Genomic DNA, 22275 nt, shown 5'->3' on the forward strand with positions numbered 1-22275 from the left:
TAACTCATTACAGTCTACCTTCAAGTGATATTATACTACTCCACATGGATTATTAAAACCTTACAATAATGTATTTCCATTTCTCATTTCCCAACCTTTGTGCTATTGTTCTGTATTTTACTTTTACGTGTTATAAACTCCACACTACATTGTTACTATTGTTGTTTAAATGACCAACTATCTTTAAAGAGATTTAAATTTTTAGCCTGGCCAGGTGTGGCTCAGCGGTTGAGCGTCGACCTAGGATCCTGGCAATCAGGGTTCGATTCCCGGTCAGGACACATGCCCGGGTTGAGGGCTTGATCAATGGCTCTCTCATCATTGATGTTTCTATCTCTCTCTCTCCCTCTCCTTTCCTCTCTCTGAAATCAATAAAGATATTAAAAAAAAAAAAAGAGATTTAAATTTTTAAAATTTTGTATATCTACTCAGGTAGTTACCATTTCCAGTTTTTTTAAAAAATAAATATTTATTGATTTCAGAGAGGAAAGGGGGAGAGAGAGAGAAACATCAATGATGAGAGAGTCATTGATAGGCTGCCTCCTGCACGCCCCCTGCTGGGGATCGAACCCGCAACTGGAGCATGTGCCCTGACCGGGAATTGAACCGAGATCTCCTGGATCCTAGGTCGATGCTCAACTGCTGAGCCACGCCCGGGCGGGTTCCATTGTTTCTTTCTTTTGCAGATCTATATTTCTATCTGATATAATTTCCTTTCTGCTGGAAGGACTTCTTTAACATTTATTATGGTGACAGTATGCTGGTGATGAAGTCTCTTGGCTTCTGTATGTCTAAACACATCTTTATTTGGTCTTGTTTTAGGAAGATATTCTTGCTTCATATAGAATTTTAGGTTTTTTCTTTCAATACTGTAAATATGCTGTTCCACTGTCCTCTCACTTGCATTATATCCCATTAAGAATCTGTTGTTAAACCTTACCTTTGCTTCTCTGCATATAATGTGTCTTTTTCCTTCTGGCTGCTTTTAAGTATTTTTAAAAATTTTTTATTACTGGTTTGAGCGATTTGGCCATGACATACATACTTTGGTGTGATTTTCTTCATGTTTCTTGTGCTTGGGATTCATTAGACTTCTTGGATCTGTAGATTTATGGGGCTCATAAAATGTGGAAATTTTCAGTTTTTAAATAATAGTAACAAATGTTTCCATACTCATCCATATCATAGAATTATACATTTTATGAAAATAGGTATCAGTATTCTGAAACTATACCAACAATGTGGGTAATGTTTTACATGTTACTTAATATTTTGGGCTTATGCATCTTTTAGTGTCTTCAAGGCTTTTAATAATTTAAATCTAGGGTATGTGGCTTCGTATCAAATTTTATGAATAGACTACTGGAAATGAGCTCATGAATTAGCGTGTTTTTTAATTGTATGCTCCAATGTATATATGCTGTTCCATTGTCCTCTCACTTGCACTATATCCAATGAGGAAATTAATAAAATGAGTCAGTGAGCAACTAATAATTTGAAGGGGGAAAGCAAGAGGTTTCCTATGATTTAAAAAATAGAAAAAAATATAATCTTGATATTTTTCCTTTCACAACAGCAACCATGACACCAAAATTTGTAAAATGCACTTGATAAATATACAGTACTTTTGTGAAGAAAACCATAAATCTCCAAGGGATATAGAAAATGTAACTAAATGGAGAGATATATCTCTTACCCATGTCTCACAGAGATATACCTTAATATTGGATGAGAAGCTCCAATATTATTTAAATGTCAGCTTTTAAAATATTTAATCCACAAATCAATACTATCACAAGTAAAATCTCAACTGGCTTGTTTTTAGCATGCCTAAATGATTCTGAAGCTTACTTGGAAATATAAATCATAGGGAAATAGGGGAATTCTGAGAAGTGGACTACTTCTATAGTAAGACTATGTACTATGAATCAATAGTGATTTTTAAAATGGGGTAGTAGACCGATATAACCCAATACAGATTGGGGTTTAATATATGATAAAGAAGGAATTTCAAACCAATGGAGAAGAGATGGATTATTCAATATATGGCACTGGTAGAACTACTTGTTATGCCTCATTCTTATATCAAAATCAATTACAGATAAAACAAAAATTTAAATGTAAAAACAAAACTATAAAAATTCTGAGGAAAATGGGAATAAATTATTCGTATCAACTAAGAGTAGGAAGACCTTTCTGAAAATGACATAAAGCACCAATTGAAAAATCTAACTAAAACAAAACTTAAAAACACACACCCATAAAACCAACAAATATATATCTCCCCTAAAAATCAACATAAGTCCCTAGTAGAAAATAATGGGCACAGACATCAACAGGTAATTCAAAGAAGGAAAACAAATGATTGAGATACATAAATGTAGGTTCAACCTTGCTAATATAATGAAAGTTCAAATTAAAGCAAAAATAAGCAAAAATAAAATCTTTTGCCTATCAGTTTTATGAAAAATAAAAATATTTGTAATATTTAATACATGGGAGCATATTAATTATGATAAGGCTGCGCTACTGTAAAGTGGCTTAACAAAGATGCTCATTTCTCTTCTCTTCTCCCTGTGCGAACAGTACAGGTCAATCCAGACAGCTTTGCAAATGGGCCCCTTGTCCTGGACCCTGTGGCAGCCTCCTTCACAAGCTCTGAGTGAGAGGGAGCGAGTGGAGAGCAAGCGAGGGAGAGAGGGAAGGAGAGAGGGGGAGAGAAGGGGAGAGCGAAAGAGGGAGGGGGGAGAGTGTGTGTGTTTGGGGGGAGGTGGGGTTGGTGGCTGCCTTCCTCCTCTGAGGGTTTTTCATACTTGCTTCATGATGCCAGCAGGCCCTTCCAATTTATGTCCTGTCTTACCTCTGATTGATGTGGCTATGTCGTGCTCTCTCAGGCTGGCCTTAGGTCATGCCCAACAAGGGACAGGCATTTCTTGTGTGAATGGGGCTGTTATCCTCACTTTGCACATGCGCCCTTGCTTAGCCTTCTCTCTCCTGGCAGTGTGTGGAAGGCAGGGGTGTGGTCAACAGAGAATCAGACTGTGGTCTAAATTTGCAGTGATTATGGCCTAAAGAGCTCAAGAGAAGGCGCTGTTGAGAAATGTTGTTTTGCATTTATGCTATAAATTTCAAATGGTAAATTTCACATGGCTAAGTAAGTGAATTATGGTTCATGTTTTCCTGCCTATTCTGGGAAGCACTTGTATTTGTCTTCATCATAAATGAAGCACAGTAACAATCTTTGACAGAGTCATTGGAAGTCACTGGAGGATGCACTCTTGGGAGTTGTGGTGTTACCAGCATTCAATAAATAGTACTAGGGAACTGCATAGGCAAGATAACCTATATTGTTTCAATACAAATTCCCAAGAACTATGGTATTTGAAGTAACGACTGTTCCTTTCTTCTCAGGGTGGGATATGACGTTACCCATGAAGGGTGCATTTGACAATAACAAAGAAATAGTTCCTAGACAAGGACAGGAAAATATGGTGTACTTATAACAAAATATTTAAGTACTTCTTTCAACTCATTATTCTAAATCTTCATCAATAAATCACTATACCTTACATGGGCCAATGAATTTTGTAATACATTTTAAAATTAAATTGTTTACTTTGGAATTAGAAGTTTTTTGTTTTGTCTTTTTTAAAGACTTGGAAGAATTACACCAAAGCTTTACTGTGATTGTGTCTGATTGTTGGCCTCACAACAGACTTTTTTTTTCAAATGTTCTATGATGTCACATTAATTAGAAAACAGTTAACTTGGCCATGGTCACAGAGCTAGCTAAGTTGTAGAAGCAAATTCTCTGAGTCTAAACCCTATACTCTTCTCTCTTAAAACATAAAAAAAATAATAAAAAGTACGTAAATCAAAAAATACAAAAAGGCATATGGTGAAACATAAAACTTCCCCCCACCCTTTTCTTCAGTCATCTAGTTCCTTTCCAGAGGCAAACTACTGTTAGTTTCTATGTATCCTCCAAGAGTTAGAAAATGTAGCCATGTTTGTGTGTGTCTTTTTAAAAAAAAGAAAAGGCCCAGCCCGGTGTGGCTCAGCAGCTGAGCATCGGCCTAGGATCCAGGAGATTGAGGTTTGATTCCTGGTCGGGGCACATGCCCGGGTTGCGGGCTCGATCCCCGGCAGGGGGCGTGCAGGAGGCAGCCGATCAATGATGACTCTCATCATTGGTGTTTCTCTCTCTCTCCCCCTCTCCCTTCCTCTCTCTGAAATCAATAAAGATATAAATTTTTTTTTAAAAAAGGAAAAGAATTGGCACAATATTGGTTAATAACATTTTATAATTTCAGGTGTACATCACAGTATGACATCTGTGTACTCTACTGTATGCTCACCACCGAAGTCTAGCTTCCGTCACCATATACTTGACCCCGTTTACTCGGTTAGTTCTTCCACCACCCAAATTTTTTTTGGGGGGGGGGGTGCTAAAACCCGATATTTTTAATTCTTAAACACAAATGGTAAACACACACACACACTCACTCTCACACTCTTCAGTACTTTGCTGTTTTAGTTGATACAGTCTGGAAATCTGATATCAGTACATAAAAAAAACCACACCTTTTTGACAACTGTACGATATTCTATTAAATGGATGTTTGCATCATAATTTATTAACAGTTCTCAATCTATTGCTATTTCAAACAGTATTGAACTTATTCTCACACATATGCTTAGAAATACATGCAAGAGAACACAGTAGAACTTCCTGTGAGTGAACTGCTCGGTCACAGCGGGTGCTTCAAGCATGCGCGTGGATCTTTCACTAGAAGCTTGCCTACTGCTTGGGGTTCCCATTCTCTATGCTTTTTTCAGAGTGGGTTACTACCTCCCTCTGAGTCCCAATGTTTGTACTTTGGACAAGTCCATTTAATCTCTCTGAAACTTCTTCCTTAGTGGAGATAATCATTTCTAGTTTTAATCAAAATTAAAGGAGATATGGAAAAGACCAAACATTACACAAATGGTAGGCAGATCAGTATTTATATATTCTACATATAAACAGCGCCTGTACTTTCCCTCCACTTCTCTACTTCTATCCTTTGCACAGCAACTGTTGAGTCTCTATCATACACCTATTTTCTTCCCACATCTCTCACATACTCCTCTCCTCTCCCCCCAAGTCTGATGGTCAAATGAATCTTCCTGAATTCAAGTTCTAGTTGTTACTCTCCTGTCTTGAACCAACGAAGCTGCTATGTACCTTAGAGGAAATTCTGTACCTTATTTTCCAGCCTCTAGCCCCACTCTACCTTCCTATGTGATTTTCACTGCCGCCTTTGGCTGTTATAATTCCTTTTACATATTCTGACGGTGATACTACATGCTAGGTTAAATTAGGCCTGTCAGTTGCCCTAAGAAGTTTACACGTCTGTGCTCTATACAGAAAACCCCTAATGGAGAGGTAACTATCCCACGTGCATCTACTACCCAGGCATTAATACCAGTCAGACGCTTGCTCAATTAGCACGACGAATGCCAAAGTGATTTTTTTTATACTGATGACAAGTAGCATGATGAATATTTGAAATGGGTTCTCAGAGAAATTAAAGGTGTTCAAGGCATGTATTAATAGATTGGCTAAAATGTTCAGACACTCTCCATTTCCTAAAGGTTTAAGAATCCAGCAAGTACTATACGCTTTGCCCTTAGTGGTGGTGCCCAAACCTTGAAGCCCCAACAGTTCTATGGCCAGACATTGGGTCTAAGGATTTCTGGTTGCTTCAGGCCATTTAAAGGAATATTGTCACACCTGATAGGAGTCAACCTTTCATGAAAAGTATGATCAAATCACCCCAAATGGTTAATAAGAGCTGTAACTGCACCATTTGCTTACAAGTTATAGGAACAGTTTTTGTGCTTGCTTATAATAAATGCTTAACAAAGGTCTGCGTGGCAGAATTTGATCCAAGATTTACTTTCATTGTATTGGTACATGATTTTGGGGGAATAGCTAACTCTCATCCATATTAAACTTAGCTTTGTTTTTGTTTTACCAACAAAATCCCTGAGTTGTACATGACAAACCTGTCTTGGGTCAGCTAGGAATAACTAGGAATAGTTTTAATGGCCTGCACACTTCTCTGCTTCCTATAGACACCCTATGACAGTGTCTGCGCGTTCTTCCCCCGCTTTCTGGAAGGGCCCCTGAGACCCAAATTCTGTATCTTCAAGAAGTCTTCCCAGACCTCAGATCGAATTCCGTCAATTCTAAGGTATTCAATCTGCGTGCCACTTACTGCACTTCAAAACCTGTCCTTGTGGCCCACTTTACAGCACTTGGTAGCTTAAGTTTCTTGAGAGTGGCATCACACAGGCTGTATTTTTCAGTCCTCAAACTATGTCGTAGTGTTTTCTCAGTACGTGTAAGTTGGGGCGAGCAGGTGAATGCTGGCTGTGCTCCCGCGGCTCTGCGCTGGGAGGAGCATTCATTAATGCTGGTCACTGTGTACTTACTGTAGCAAAGCATTTTCCTAGGCTCTGGGGAGGCAGCAATCAACACGACGAAGTCTGCCTTCAGGGAACTCATTCTAGTGGGAAAGGCAACAAACTAAATATAAAATTAGTGATAAATGCTATGAAGAAAAAACAGGGTTAAGGAAATAGCAGCGGCTTGAGGTTGGTATTTTAGAAGACGGTAGAGTGGGGAGATATGTAGGAATCTTGAAGGCTGCGGTAACTGGAGTTTTGTGAAGGGAAACCTACAGTCTCTTCTCTGAAAGCACTGCCAGTAGGGTGACGGGCTCTCTCTCTGGCTCTCTGGCAGACTCCTACCTGTCTGCGAATGTCCCCCCCTTTCTTGAGCATCAGCTGGAGTCTAACTAGGTACATGGACACACAGCTGAAGATGAGATATTAAAGCCTCTTGCAGGCCATGGGACTACGTTCAGGGCAAGAGCAAAAGTAACTGGTGCCTCTTGAAGATCACGCTCTTAAAAGGAGTGGTCCTGCCTTCTTCCCCTTCCCTGTCTCCCTTCTGACTGTTTGGATGCAGACATGGTGGCAAGAGCGGAAGCAGCCATCTTGTGCTGTAAGGAGCCCACGGGTGGACATGGCAGAGCAACACAACAGGCGCTGTATCCCTGCCCGGGCTGCTTCTGCTGCTAAGGGATCAACGTCTATCTTGTGTGAACTATAGCTGGGCTGTTACCCAGAGGCAGCTGCCCCCAATTCAGAGGCATACTGGAGAAGCGGTGCCTTACCCCCAGGGAAGCTAATCACAGAGCCGGAAGCGTTTATGGATGCAGCTCCGACAAGCCGAAAGGCAAGGTCTCTTGCTAAAAGGCAGCATGGTACTCCAGGAAGAATAATTTTTTCAGCCCCACCTCTGCCCTTTAACAACAGTAAAAGCTTGAAAAAGTCCTAACTCTGCTAAGTTCCTCTTTTCCCCCTTACAGAAAGGGTTGTTGTATGTAATTACAGGGAAGCACTCGGAAAGTATAATACAGCTTATCGACAAATTATTACAGCATTTAGTTTAACAAAAAAACTTACTTAGGCTTATCAGTGCTAGCCTAGTCACTCAAATGATTCCTTCTCATGACTTATGACTGAAAAGGAGAATCTCAGCCACCTGGAAGATCCTTCCCGGTCTAATATCTAACATATGAAGGTAAAGAATGTAACATGTCACAGATCACCAGGGCTAAATTAAGATGTTAAATAATATGAAAACAATTTCAATCTCAAACACATGGACCTGAATGACAAGAGTAGGTAAGCATGCTCCTGAAAGGCCAAATGAACATTAACTAAGAGGCAGTCTGAAAGGTTTCTGTGGAAGGAGAACATCTTGCACGTTTCTAACTTGCCTAGAAACAGCCAATCTATGTTACAGCCTCTTTGAAGGCAGGGAGCAGGGACCCGGAGCTGGAGCTGTTTTTAGGCCGCTCTTGGCTTCAACAAGTCCTCTTAAGATAGTTCTTAAAAAAGGCTAAACAGAGTAGCTCTGCTCTTTCCCTTCAGGGTTAAAAAAAAGCTGCCTTTTAAAAAAATACCTAAATCTTCCAGCCAATCTCCAATAACATTTTTTGGAGCAATGAGCAAATAGTGTTTATCTTAACATTAAAAAAAATATCCCCTACATCTAATTTTTCCATAAGGAATAATAAAAAAACAAGCCCAAATTGTCAATTATGTCAAATCTCCCAAATGTACAAATTTTATTATAAGTTTCCAGAAAATACATGTTATGACTACAGAGAGAGAGATTGGTATAAGTATCTTTTGGAGCAGCAGCTCATCTGGCTAATATTCAAATTTCATGAAGGTAACAAGATGCATGAAAATAATTACATCTAAACCGCCCGAAGTTCACTCAGAGCCTAGAGGTGTCCACATCCTTCGAACAATTGACACTATCGATGAAATAGAATGAAAATTTCCACATGAACTTAGAATTCTCAGACCTTGATGTATGAAATGCATAGTACATATTTTTAAAGATTTAAAATCTCTGATCTCAATAAAGCTGAAATATATATATATGAGAAGGAAACATTTATCGACTGCCCACTCTGAAGCTCCATGCCCTAACAGGCCCTGATCTCACCTGATCCTCTCAAGCCATTATCCTCACTTCACTGATGTACCATGTCTGTCAGCAAGTGATCAAGTCTGCCCGACTCAAAAATATATTTTAAAAAATTACTTTAGATAGTAGGTTAATGTAAGAAATAAGACAAACTGACTATTGGGAATGTTCTTTTTGGCAAATCTAGGGTTTCAACCTAAGAATATTTATACTTGCCTGTAACTTAGCTTCTTAGAGGACTTAAACCTTTTTCATGTGTTCACTGCTTCTGTTAGAAGGTAATTTCCTTGCAGGCAGACAAGGGACTAAATTTACTATCCTTTGGAACATAGATGGACTGCCAGACACTGTTCTGTGCAAGCGGGCACTCAATAGACTTGTTTTTCCGTAAATCTGAAAACCAAAATGACTCTGTAAAAGGTTCAAAATATAAAAACAGTTCTCATATAAAATAATACACACCAAGAGAATATGAAAATACGCATTTATTACCAACAAAGTAGTATTTCCCACAAAGAGTTTTTTCAATTACACACACACACACACACAATAGGACAAAATTATATTTTCCACATACTAAAGATTCCTACTCCAAAGAAAATAAGTACATGTTCAAAGGACAAGTAGAAAGCAGCAGCAGATCTTTCCTCTTACTTTGAATACTAAAAACTTTTCAATAGACTCTCTCCTCAGGCAAATCAATGAAGTACTTGCTTGTTACCTTAAGGTTTTAAATATTTTATTCATCAAATCAAATTTTTACCTAAAGTGTTTACAATTTGAGTGAAACTAAAACTTTTGCAGAAACTATATGAAGTTTTAAGTGTCCGAAACTATAATGTGCTAGACTTATTATTTTATTAATATGTTAAAATATAATTTATCCTTCACAGCTCAAAATTCAATGCAAAACCAAATATTAACCTTGTCCAGTAAAGAAATATAAATCCTAACAAACAAGGTATGGGATGACTGTTGTATATGTAGAGTGAAATAAAATTGACCACTGCATTTTATTTTCAAACAACCTAAATTTCAAGCTTCTTTGTCACATTGATATTCATTTTGCAGAAAAAAGATGACTGGCACTAAATTAGACAATAAACAAACTACACCAAGCACATATTAGCAAAGATATTTTGGTGGAAAACAAAGTATTAAACAACAAACATTTTTGGTAACAACATCAATTTACCAAGTTTCTCAATGTTTACATGTCTTGTTCAGACCAGGAAAAATGTTATTGAAAAATATTTTCATAGTACATGCATTAGACTTAGTTTAAGAGGAGAAGGCTCTTTTAAAGTTTTTATAAGAAAAAAATACGTTTTTAAAGAGAAAATGTCCAAGTGAGAGGACATAAACTGTGATTCATTATTTTTTGACATAATAAGAATATAAATTTCAAAGGCTATTTAAGAATATACAAAACCCAAACTGACTGCAACTTTTCAATTTATTCAGGCTACCAAGTCAAAAAAATAATTTTTTCATGACTGGCGCAAATCCAATCCACTGTTCAAAGATGTGTCCTTGGACTAGTCCATTATCTTACAAGTCTGTTTTTGAAAATAATAGAATTTGTTTGGCACTCTTAATTGGTATAATTTAGAGATAAACAAATGATTTTCTCATCTCATTCTTTCACACTGAAAGAAACAGTTAAAACTCAATTTTCTAAGATAATGGGGTAGGAGCAACACTGTAAGGACGGACCTATAAGTTTAAGTTCTAGAAAAATTATGGTTTTAAACAAATCAATGCTTTCCTTCACTCTTTAAGTAACACTGAGAAATTTCAAATATAAATTGTAGAAACCAGTATATGAAATCTTAAGAAAAATCTTACTAAAAATAATTATAAAAATGCTCTTAGAAATTTAAAAGGTAAAATACAATTGACTTTAAATTAAAAAAACAAACCCCACACACTTTACAGTTATTCTTTAAAAACCCTTGTCACTTGATTTTATTTTCTGTCAGTCTTTTGGTAGCATTGTGCATCATCTAGTGGCCACCTTGTGGCATTTCAATAAAGTCCCACTACCTATCATTTTTGACCAGTACTTTTTTCCCTTTGAGATACCAATACAATTATAGTATCAAATTTCATAAAACTTTTTAAAGGCCCATAAAATTCCATTTCCTAGTGGTGATAAGGTAATTTTTTTTAATAGTAAGAAATGAATAATTTGTCATAAATTACTGTACATAAGACTAGACGTTTCTATATCAATTTTTAAAAATTAAATATAATACTGGGAGAAAAGTATGACTTAAGCTCTAGAATCATCTTTAGACTAAAGTAATTGAAGTTACTCTGCAGTTAAAGCTCAGGGTTACCTGTCAATTAAACTTCTTGTGACTGATAATCCCTTCCACTGTACCTTTGATTTGAATCAGTAAATACTTTTTAAAATGGGAACCCAATGACTTGTGGTTAGTGGTAAGGACTCAAGTCAACAAAGACGGAAAAAGACTTAATTTTTACCAGGGGAAGATGATATTCCACAGAAAGAAGTTATTATGGTCTCCATTCATCAACCCATTTATATTTAACAGCAGGTTTCCAAAAACAACTGATCTTTTAGTCTTAATGAATCTCCTTTTATTCAGTTGAGCCATACTTATAAATAGAATTTAACAAAAATCCCAAAGTTCTCTTCTTTTACTTTTACTGAGAAGGCTGAGTGAATGTAATACGGCGCCGCCGTCTTTGGAAAGCCTTTAAATTCCATCTGTTTGGTTCCAGCATATGAGGGCCATTGTAGACAAACAATACTGTCATCTTTTCAGAATAAGGGAGATTTTGTAGGAGCTGTAAGTGTTAAAACAAACTGTCACATAATGCTATATATGTTAAGAAGCACAATTTTCCAACCTTACATATGTAGGAATATATTATTTGTAGTATTACCGAAATGCTTATGAAGCTCTCAAACAACTCAATATGTACCTTGCCAGACTGTGATCCTTACCTGAATTAGCACATCTGAAGCCTGGCCTAAGGAATGATCAACATGCTTAGGCAACTTTCTACATTCACAGGCCGAAAGGGATAAGACCAATTCTTAGGTTAAGACCCTGGAGAAGTGTGTCCTCCAGAATATTCCTAGGATAGACACTTTCACTCGTTTTTTTCCACAAACGTTTCTCAAGCAACTTTGTGGTCAGGCACTGTGATAGACTGGTACCCTGAAAAGTATGTAACAGGGAGGTTTGGATTATAGGCCAAGGTGTTTGGTAAACAATAAATTAACAGATCTGGCTATTCCATAGAGCGTCTGCTGGAACAAGAAGAGAGTCTACTGTGCAATAAAAATTTGAATTTAGGATGGGCTCACCAATGAAGTTTTATGTGTGTGAATACTTAGTTAAAAAAAGAAGAAAAATTAGATCAATTTTATAATTTACCCACAGCGTAAGACATAACAAAAGAAAACTTCCCATTGCAATGATCTAGCATATAGAAGACTCTCTATAATGATACTTCTGTTTTCATCATAGTTGATCTGTGAGTATATGTTGGGATACTTATGGTTTCTTCTGGACAGGGCAGTAGCAATGGTGACAAAAGAGGGGCACAGTGTTGCCGAAAACAGGCCTTTCCAGGAAATGAGGAAGGCCAGAGTTCTAGGGTGTGCATTCTGTCAGCTTTTAGTGTTAAAAGAGGCACCTCTCTCGAGGAGTAAGTGCCAAAAGAAGGAAATCTCTGTTCTAGAATGTAACGCCATGTCTCCTCTGTTTCTTTCTCCTATAATGAGATTTCTGATTAAGTGTGTCACTGGAACTTGTCCCCTTTAGTAATATAAATATTACTGTAATCTTTTCAGTTCCTTTCCTGGGAGCGTTCCTGCTCAAATTTACATATAAGCCACTTTCAGGTTACTTACTACCTACCTTTGGCGTAATAAAGAAGTACTGAGAGGTGTTTTCTTTACAAGCAGTATTGACAACCATTTCAAACACTCTGCGTTCATTGATCGGGTCCATTCCCTAAACAATGACAATAATGACTACATTAAACTACATAAGATACAAGATACGATAAAACTCAAGTAAAAGAATAATCACTGTACCTGATTGATTTCATCAACCACTCTGAATGGACACCTATTAAGCTCCTGAAGTGCCATCAAGTATAACATGGTAGAAACGCTTCTTTCACCTCCACTCTGATGATGAGGAGTTAATTCATGCAGCTGAGTACTACTGCGGAATTTGACTCTAATTCGAATTCCGTATTTATCATAATCTTCCTATAAGACATTAAAAAAGTTGATGAAAGATGAGAGTTTTCTCTGGTAATTTCCTACTATTACATAAAAATATACTGAATAAATTAATTGTAAGAATAAAGAACTTAAAATTTAGTGATAGTTTAAAGTAAACCAATAAAACATTGAAGAACCAGTTGCGATTCACAAGCTTTAGTGTGTCTCTAAGGATCTATTTCAGTAAGAAAAATAAACCGATTAAGAGTAGCTTTTTCCCTCGTCTCCTACCATGCCTTCAAGTTTACTAGGCTTTCCCAAGGGTTTTTAGAAAATACTGAGTGGCTAGCCCCAGCATGGAAAGGCACCATCTAGTCTAGCTCCTAAAGTGCTAGGTTTTAAAGCTACAGGTGCAAATACCTAGAACACAGCGGAGTGTCGTGCCATTTTCCACTAGAGGGGCAGCTGTGTATATCACCGCAGAGGGCCAAGAGTCCCCGCTCTGCAGCCAGTTAAGAAAAAGGTAGGCAGAAACTGTGCATTCTTAAAAAATTTATGTTAAATCAAATATATACAAATAATACTTAGCAAAAGCCTGGCACATAAGTGCTCATTAAATATTTGTTGTAATGAGTGCACTTAAGTGTTCTTTAAATTTTGCCCAAAATACGGCTGCTCTAAGGCTTCCTTACTGCTCTTATAAGTCATTTCTAGATCAGTCAGGTTCAGATTTACTGTAAAAATGAGATATATAATTTGACAATTAAAGTTTAACTATTTAATGATTAGAGCTTTGTCTAAGAGCATTGACCAGGAGATATAATACAAGCCACATATGTAACTTAAAATGTTCCAGTAGTCACATTAAAAAAGTAAAAATATATGAGGTTAATTTTAATTTATTTAATCCAATATACCCCAAATATCTCTAACATGTAATCAATATGAAATATTTTGAGAAGATATTTTACATTTTTCATACTAAATCTTTAAAATTTGTGTATTTTACACTTACAGCACATTTTACACATTTCAAGTGCTCAATAGCCATATGTAGTCAGTGCCTACCATACCGGACAATGGAGGTCTAAGATTAACAGTAACAACTTCTATAAAAATACAAATATCTTAACCATAAAGGTAAGAATCCTGATAATTTTAGAAATACCCCACCTTCAATCTTTTGCCCTCTAAAAACAAAAACAAATGACAATTTTAATAGGTTTGACTCCTAAGGTTTACTTTTTAAATTTATACACTCCCTTTATTTCACAACAAATTTATTAACTATGCCATTTCATAACTCTGCCAGCTTTGATTGCTAGAGTTTTGTTTTTGGCTTTGCCACCCACTCTTTGCTCATTCTAGCTTCCTTCATCTCACTGAAACCTCTGGCTAAAGAAGGCAGTTCTAGAACCATGACCGAGGGGCCCAGAATAGAAACATTCTAAGAGGAAGGCTGAGAAGAAATGAGAATGTCCATTTTCCCGGGGCCATGGCTAGGTAGTAAAACTGAACAGAAAAGGCTAAGAATCACTGCTACAGGAATGAGTTATCATTTAAAACACAGAAAAACTATCCAGAAGAAACAGTACATGATAAAGTTATAGCACTATGCAAAAGGACCTAGGTTAAAGAACAGGATTTCTACGACAGGTCTAACCATAGGTTTCCCTATGCTTACTTGATCGTATTTATATTTTTGCCTTATCTGGTCAAGCGGTTTGATAAAGATACTGTAGAGTTAGTAGTTACTTTGAGTTTGACAAAGCTCTTAGTAATCAAATTTTCATCCCATAAAAACTATAGTACTTCCACTGAAGAGACAGTATTAAGAACTTAGGCTCTGGGATCAGGTCTGGGGTTTGATTTTTTCTCTGCCACTTGGTAGCTGTGTGATCTTTAATAAAGTTTCCATAAGTTTCAGTTTCTGTATTTGTAAAACAGGTTTGATAAAAGTATCTGATTCATAGTATGGTTGTGAGGATTAAACAAGATAACAAAAGTATGTGATATAGAGCCTGGCACATACGAAATATATGATAAATTACTGTTACTACAATATGCCCTTTAATGTGAACAAGCCCAGAGATTAGGTAGATGACAATTACTGTGGCAGGGTCTACTATTTTAAATAGAACTTAAAAGGGAAATGAAGTTTGCTATCCTTATGTCTCACACTAAATAGGTGGAGTCAAGGGGCAGAGTTCCTAAGGGTAGGAAAAGGCCCTACCTTGGCTTTATATTTATGTAACAGACATGTAAAATTGCATAAAAGTTAAAATGCAAAAATGAAAAATGTTGAACTGTGAAGGCTACACATTTTTTATCTTCATTTCTTAAAAAAATTTACTAGGGGAAATTTTTAATACTAGAGAGAACACTAAAATAAGCTCATATATATAATCAATTAGTCTCAACTGTGATCAATACATGACCATTCTTGTTTCACCTATAACTCTACCCAACTTCTCTCTCATTATTTTGAAGCAAATCCCAGTTCACCTACTTATACACTTCTTAATGGTAACCTTATTTTACCCACAACTGCAATGCGTACACTTATAACTTAAGAAATTAGCAGCAAACTTTCAAATATTTTCATTCTTAAGAACTGTTAAATTCTTAATCAGAATGAAACCACTGACATTATACTTTATTTCAGTTACATTTGCCAATTTATGACTCTTCTAACTTGGATAGTGGTAGATTTATAAAGCAATGCAATGCAGTTGCTCACCACAACTGAACCACCATTACTTAGTCTGGATATAAAAAGAGTCAAGTATTAGTCACCAATCTCAAATGTCACACACAGAAAAAAGTGACCCTGATGAAATCCCATTGGTGGTCCTTTCCTTCCTGTGAACAATTTAAAAATATATATTTTTATTGATTACAAAGAGAGAAAAGGAGAGGGAGAGACAGAAACATCAATGATGAGACAGTCATTGATTGGCTGCTTGCTGCATGCCCCGCACTAGGGATCGAACCCACAACCCAGGCATGTGCCCTGACCAGGAATCGTACTACAATCTCCTGGATCATAGGTCGATGCTCAACTGCTGAGCCATGCCGGCTGGGCCCTTTGAACAATTTTTTAGTATGCAAAATTTTCATATATAACTCTAGGGTAAAAAAACAATGTACATATAATTAAAATTTCTTGCCAAGAAACATTTCAAACACAATTTTACCTCATTCTCTATATGGAGATCAACTTCACCAGCACACTGCATGGAACTAAAAAAATTGCTGAATTTTTCATTAATTTTTTCCACCAGCTCTTTTAAAGGATTAAGCCACCTCTCTTTCACCTGCAAATAAAGGCAATATAAAACACAATTTAAAAGAAGTATTTTAACATTCTGGTATACAACTTTACATAAAACAAATTTAATATCAGTATTAATCTAGTCATGAGAACATACATTGCACTTTTTCTTAGAAGCATATAATTTCATTTTGCATTCTACATTCCCATATGATTAATGGTAAGAACGTGACAAAAAGAAAAGATTAAACGATTACCTGTGAAATGCTTTCCCTATATTTATCCAGTTCAACTTTCTTTATCTTTAGTTCCTCAGTTAATTGTTCAATTTCTTCTTCTCTTTTTGTGTATTCCTGAACAACCTGGCAGGGAAAATTATTTCTTTAAGATAAATCTACCAAAGGATAAAATTACAGACAATTTGCATCAATTAAAACATTAACTGAAAATGTCAATGTGTTGCATTGTTTGTATGTACTTATAACATAATGAAAATGCCATTTTTTATTATTGAAAAAAATAGACACTGCAGTATTTCATGTTAGCCCAACCATTCTTTTTACAAAAAAAAAGGGCACAGAACACTGTGTTCCTTAGGAAGAATCTATTTAAAATTCTAATAGATTCAGAAATCTGGCATTTAAAGCACATTGTTCCTGCTGTCTAGCTTATTATTACCAAGAGCTCTAGTACAGAGTGGGAGGCAAGTACTGGAGGAAACTGTACGTGCATGCGTGTGCGTGTGCATGGGGAGGGTGCTGGTGGCTGCAGTAGGCAATAGGGAAAGAATCATACTGTAGGATTCAGTCCTGTGAAGCAAGAAGCTCTTGATCTTTCTTCAGTTAATAAAGCGTCAATTTCATCCAATGTGTTTGGAAGATCTTGGAAAGCCTAAAGAAGAAAAAAATTGTCCATCATTATAGATAGAACAGTGAAAACAGTTAAATCCAAATAGTTAAAAGAACATATTCTGCCGAGTATCTACTACTATGTGTTCAACAGCATGCTAACACACAAGGAATCAAAGAAATTATAAACAGGGGTTTTGCTTTCAAAAAGCTTACACTTTTAAAAGGAAACAACATATATATGTCACACTGGATAATACCTTAAGGCAGTGTACTGATGCTTGAGTATTAAAATAAGCAGTACATATCACACAGGCTACAGAATTTAGAGAAGGAAGTATCAGTTCATGCTACAGGAGCTACAAGAGAGTAAGAGACTTCAGAGGCCCAGAATTCATCTTTGGGACTTAAAGCAAATGGCTAAGAAAAAGCAAGGTAGAGGGGAGACAGGAGCTTGGAAAAAAGAATGAGCACTGCATACCATGGGGGGTGAGGAGTTGTGTCCATTTGGGATGTTGGGTACTTGCTGAATTGGTAGAATGGGTCCAGAATATGTGGGGCATTGAAAGAGAGCAAGAAGTTAGAACTTTATACTGTACTTATAAAAGCATCCTAAGAATCTAATTACTTTGACAGAATTTCACCACGGTACTATCTTCTGACTCCACGCCATAGAGACAAATTAGAACAAATACTTTCCTACGAGGGGAAGCAAACAGTACACTGTTTTGCCAGCACAACCTGCAAAGTTCAAACACTACAAGGTACAAAACGAATCTTGAAATTCTGAAAAATATCCTGACATTATATTAATCTAATGAATCTTTGTTTTTTTAACCTTTAAGAAAGCAGTTCAACTTCTATAGGACTTCAGATATTTTTCAAGTATATTTTGCTGAATCTTCCCACTGAGCTTTGAATTCATGTGCTCAACACTTAGTGTCTTCACTTAACTCTAATAGGTATCTTAAATTTAAGATAAAACATAAATCTTCATTTCACCCACCTTCCCCACCAATTTGAGCAAACCTATTTCTCCTCTTCAGTCATTTCAGTACACAGCAAAATTTAGGGGTTCTCTCTTATCCTTCACTTCAGATCCATTAGAATGCCCTGCTGGCTCTGTCTTCAAATGATACCTCAAATCTATAAACATTTCTCTCTCCAGTGTTTCCTCCCTAATCCAAGCCACTATATTCTCTTGTCCACAACAAAATCTGCCCGCTTACAGAACTCGTGCTGTTTGCAGTCTTGTATCCCTGCCTCATTCTCCATATAGCAGTTAGGAGTGCTCCTTTCTTTATTTTTCAATTAATAGTTTAAGTTTCATTAAGCAATACTAACAGAAAATTGTGCCAATTCTGATGGGATGAGAAAGTTCTTTGAAGTTCATTTCATTTTATTAAAACATTTTTTTCAATTACAGTTTTCTTTCAACATTATTTTGTAATGGTTTCAGGTATACAGCATACTGGTTAGACAACCATATATTTTACAAAGTGTTCTCCCTAATATTTCCAGTAGTTATTCACATCACTCCTGTTTAAAATCCTCCACTATATTCCATCTCAAAATAAAACCCAAACTCCGTCTATAGTCTCTAAGGCCATACATGATCTGACTTAGCCTTCTTTTTTGCTTGGATTATACTTTTTTAGCCCCAATGAGATTCCTGTTACTCTAAAACGTCAAATATTCTTCTGTCCCAGAGGCTTTGTATGAGCTGTTTCTCTGCCTGCAATACTTTTCCCTCTAATCTTCCCTTGACTGATTTCCTCTCTTCACTCAAGACACATCTAAAATAATATCTTCTCAAAGGAACCTTCCTTGACATTCTATCCTCTTACCTTATTTAATTTTTCCTCTTAGCACCTGTTGCTACCCGACATTATCTATTGGTTTTTTTGTTTTATGTCTCTGCCCCATGGTTCAGACTAGAATATACATTTCAGTAGAGAAGGAAGTATATCTGTTTGTTCAATGCTGGATATATACATATATATACACATATATACACATATATACACACACACACACATATACACACACATATATACACACACATTTTTAATGGATATATGAATTATCTTCTAATTTTGTTCCTTTCAAAAACAATGACTTATAGATACAATCATGCTACTTTCTGAAAGAAAAAATTAGTATAGATATTAATATTTACTTATTTTATGATAACCCAATGTATTTTGCAGAAGTGCTAGTATATTTTTAGAAACAACAGCTCCTCAATTTGTCATTAAAATTCTACTAAATTCCTACTATGTACCCAGTCAGATCTCTTCTCTGTGGTTTCTGTGTCTGATATCATGGAGTAAAATCTTTGATGATTTGAAAATTATAATTCAAATTAATTTTTTCCAGTTTATTTATATCCTTAGTAGACATTTCATTATCTATTGAAATAGATAACATTTGAAATTAAGGATTAAAAAATCCATACAAATACCAGATATTTTAAATTTTATTTTCTCACTGTGACATTAATCTGAGAGAACACCTACGTAGGCAAGGTATTATCCCTACTTGTCAGATAAAGCTTAGGGTCACAGGGCTATATAATTAACGGTAGAAATAGGACTAAAGGGCAGCGTCTCCTCATTTTACTAACAGTGATATATCAGCATATAAAATATAACAAATGTTAGCCCTAAAGATTCAGCTCCCATTGAACCCCAAATAAAAACCCTAATACCCAGGAAAACATTTTCTTGCCTGTTTTTCTAAGTATCATCTCTACTTAGAAAAAAGTTTCTTATATACCAATTACTGGTACTATGTTTCCATGAAAAACCACATCCCATTTCCCAACACTACCCCTTAAAGGTGGGTTGGGGGGAAAAATCTCTTACTGGAAGAATGATGGTACTGATAATTTTGCAAGGCGATAACCAAGTTTTAAAAACTTTAGTATTAAACAACACGAATGATTGGTGCAAGTTTGAGTACATACGTAGAGAAAATCTGTTAAGCAAAATTACATACTCAGTTGAAAATCTCCTATTTTTTAATGGTATATCATGTTTTTCACAGGCCATTACAATGTCTAACACATTTTAAGCTTACAAATAATGTTAACTTGTGGCATTATATACTTTTTATACTTACTGTCTGATATTCTTGAGGAACGGTCTGCTCTGCACCCAGGTTACATACTTGCCTAGCTCTCCTCATAAGTTCCTTGCATTTCTGCAATAATCTCTGTCTACTTTCATCCAACTCAATGAAATGTTGCTATTACAAGAAAAAGAAATATTTTGGAAATTTGAACATAGGGCTATTTATTAAATTACCACATTATATTACATAGCAAATAAATTATTAAATTTTGATTGTGATAAGAAAATAATCAGAAAACCATATCTCAAATGACTGCTTTTATTGTAAAGGTTAAATTTGAACTTAAATTTAAAAATATATCAGCACATTAACATACAGCATTTCTCTAATCACTAAGAGCTTTAAAATGTAAATTTCACTACCTTTTCCTCAGTTTAATTCAGCTCCATTTAATTTTACTCTAATGAAATTTAAAAATATATATATTTTGCCCAGCTGGGCGTGGCTCAGCAGTTGAGTGTCGACCTAGGATCCAGGCGATCGGGGTTCGATTCCCAGTCAGGGCACATGCCCGGGTTGCGGGCTCGATCCCCAGTCGGGGACGTGCAGGAGGCAGCCAATCAATGACTCTCCCATCATTGATGTTTCTCTCTCTCTCCCTTTCCTTTCCTCTCTCTGAAATCAATAAATTTCATTTAAAATAAAAAATATATATATTTTTTTATTGACTTCAGAGAGAGAGGAAAGGAGAGGGAGAGAGAGAAACATCAATGATGAGAGTCACTGATGGGCTGCCTCCTGCACACCCCCTGCTGGGGGTTGAGCCTGCAACCTGGGCATGTGCCCTGAGAGGGAATCAAACCTCGATCTCCTGGTCATAGGTCAATGCTCAACCACTGAGCCACGCTGGCTGTGCTACTCTAATGAAATTTAAAATACACAGTATGTAGGCTTCATATAAAAAAACTCAGTACTCAAATGTAAACAGAACCTTTAAATAGTGTTTGATAATTTTCCAATGCCTTTCATGTAGTTATCATTTAGTCATGGACACATTCATTCCTTCAGCAAATAACTACTGAGAACCTATTAAATGTCAGTTTTTAGTATGCACTGACCAGAGAAAGGCAAGGGGGAAGATACATAAAATCACTGTAAAAGAAACAGCTATTAATTATTGAAAGCTATGTGCTAGGTGCTTCACAAACATTATTCCCTTATTTCTCATAATACTGAATGGTAATATTGTCCCCACTCCACACATTAAAAAAAAAAACTCTGAGAAATTAAAGCAACTTATCCAAACTCACACACTTAGAGGCTGTGAGGATTCACATCTATGCCTGCTTAATGAACTCATGCTCTTTTCATTATATCACGGTGTCTCTCAGTGGGAAAGGACTGGACAGAGAATGCCAATGAGATTGTGTGTGGTGGTAGGGGATGCAGGAAGGTTAGAGTAGTCATGGAATTTATGAGGGCAATCTGGAATGCCTTATGTGGGCCAAGCTTTGTTAAAACCACTATCTTATATGTTAATTTAATCCTCATAACAATCTAAAAGAAATATATTATCTCCTTTTCTAGATGTGGCTCAGAGATATTAAGAAACTTGTTGAAGGTTATGGAAATAGTAGGTCAGTAGGTTTCGGAGAAAGAAGACAGGTTTAGCTTGCTCTTCCCATTAAACCTCAAACATTGGTGTGCACAAAAAATACCCTAGGTGGTGGTGGTGGTGGTGAAGATTGTTAAAACAGTATTGATACCTCAACCACATGTCAGATCTATTCGATTAAGTTCTCTGGGGCTGAAGTCTGGACATCTGTATTATTAACAAGGCCCTTTGGTGATTTTTCAAGCTTACAAATTTGATGGCAAATAAACTAAACCAAGACAAATGTTATGAAAAGTAAAAGGATATATAGTAGAGTGAACTGAAAATACAAGCAAGCCTTTATACTAATCATTTAGTACTATGGCTTCCTTGAATGATTTCCTCAGTCCCTACACCCTGAGAAAAATAAAAGTAAAGGTTAAAGACTCCCAGTCACCCCTACTCTGCTCTCTAGGGCCCATCTAAAACAAGGGACAGCTAGATAGAAACGACACACTCCTAAAGTCTTCCATTCCTGCTTCTGATTCCTCTGGGCCTTGTGAAATGAAGTTACAACACTGTGGGAAAGAAATGTCCTTGAGTTGAACACCTCAGGCTCTGTGCTTAGGGGGACAAAATCTCATTAAAATTTTTTCTTCTATTTGGTGGCATATGTCTAATAAAAAAATTTTTTTTAAATCCTCACCCAAGGCT

At 36.3% G+C, this 22275-nt stretch overlaps 1 protein-coding gene across 3 annotated transcripts in view; it reads right to left on the reverse strand.

The window, feature by feature from the left end:
• Positions 1 to 9024: 9024 nt before the first annotated feature.
• SMC5 (structural maintenance of chromosomes 5) overlaps positions 9025 to 22275 on the reverse strand; it is a 76486-nt gene continuing 63235 nt past the window's right edge. For 2 of the 3 annotated variants that reach the window (XM_081151256.1, XM_081151254.1), the window contains 8 exons: positions 20016 to 20141; positions 17374 to 17418; positions 16840 to 16935; positions 16302 to 16406; positions 15968 to 16087; positions 12636 to 12815; positions 12457 to 12552; positions 9025 to 11374 (listed from right to left, as the gene is read on the reverse strand). In XM_081151256.1, the coding sequence (XP_081007382.1) occupies positions 11231 to 11374; positions 12457 to 12552; positions 12636 to 12815; positions 15968 to 16087; positions 16302 to 16406; positions 16840 to 16935; positions 17374 to 17418; positions 20016 to 20141 (912 nt within the window). In that variant the 3' untranslated portion in view covers positions 9025 to 11230. The remainder of the gene's footprint in view (positions 11375 to 12456; positions 12553 to 12635; positions 12816 to 15967; positions 16088 to 16301; positions 16407 to 16839; positions 16936 to 17373; positions 17419 to 20015; positions 20142 to 22275) is intronic. The other variant, XM_081151255.1, reaches the window with a different exon arrangement.

This window comes from Miniopterus schreibersii, assembly GCF_964146895.1.
Source record: "Miniopterus schreibersii genome assembly, chromosome: 11".
In the NCBI taxonomy this organism is placed as follows: domain Eukaryota; kingdom Metazoa; phylum Chordata; class Mammalia; order Chiroptera; family Miniopteridae; genus Miniopterus; species Miniopterus schreibersii.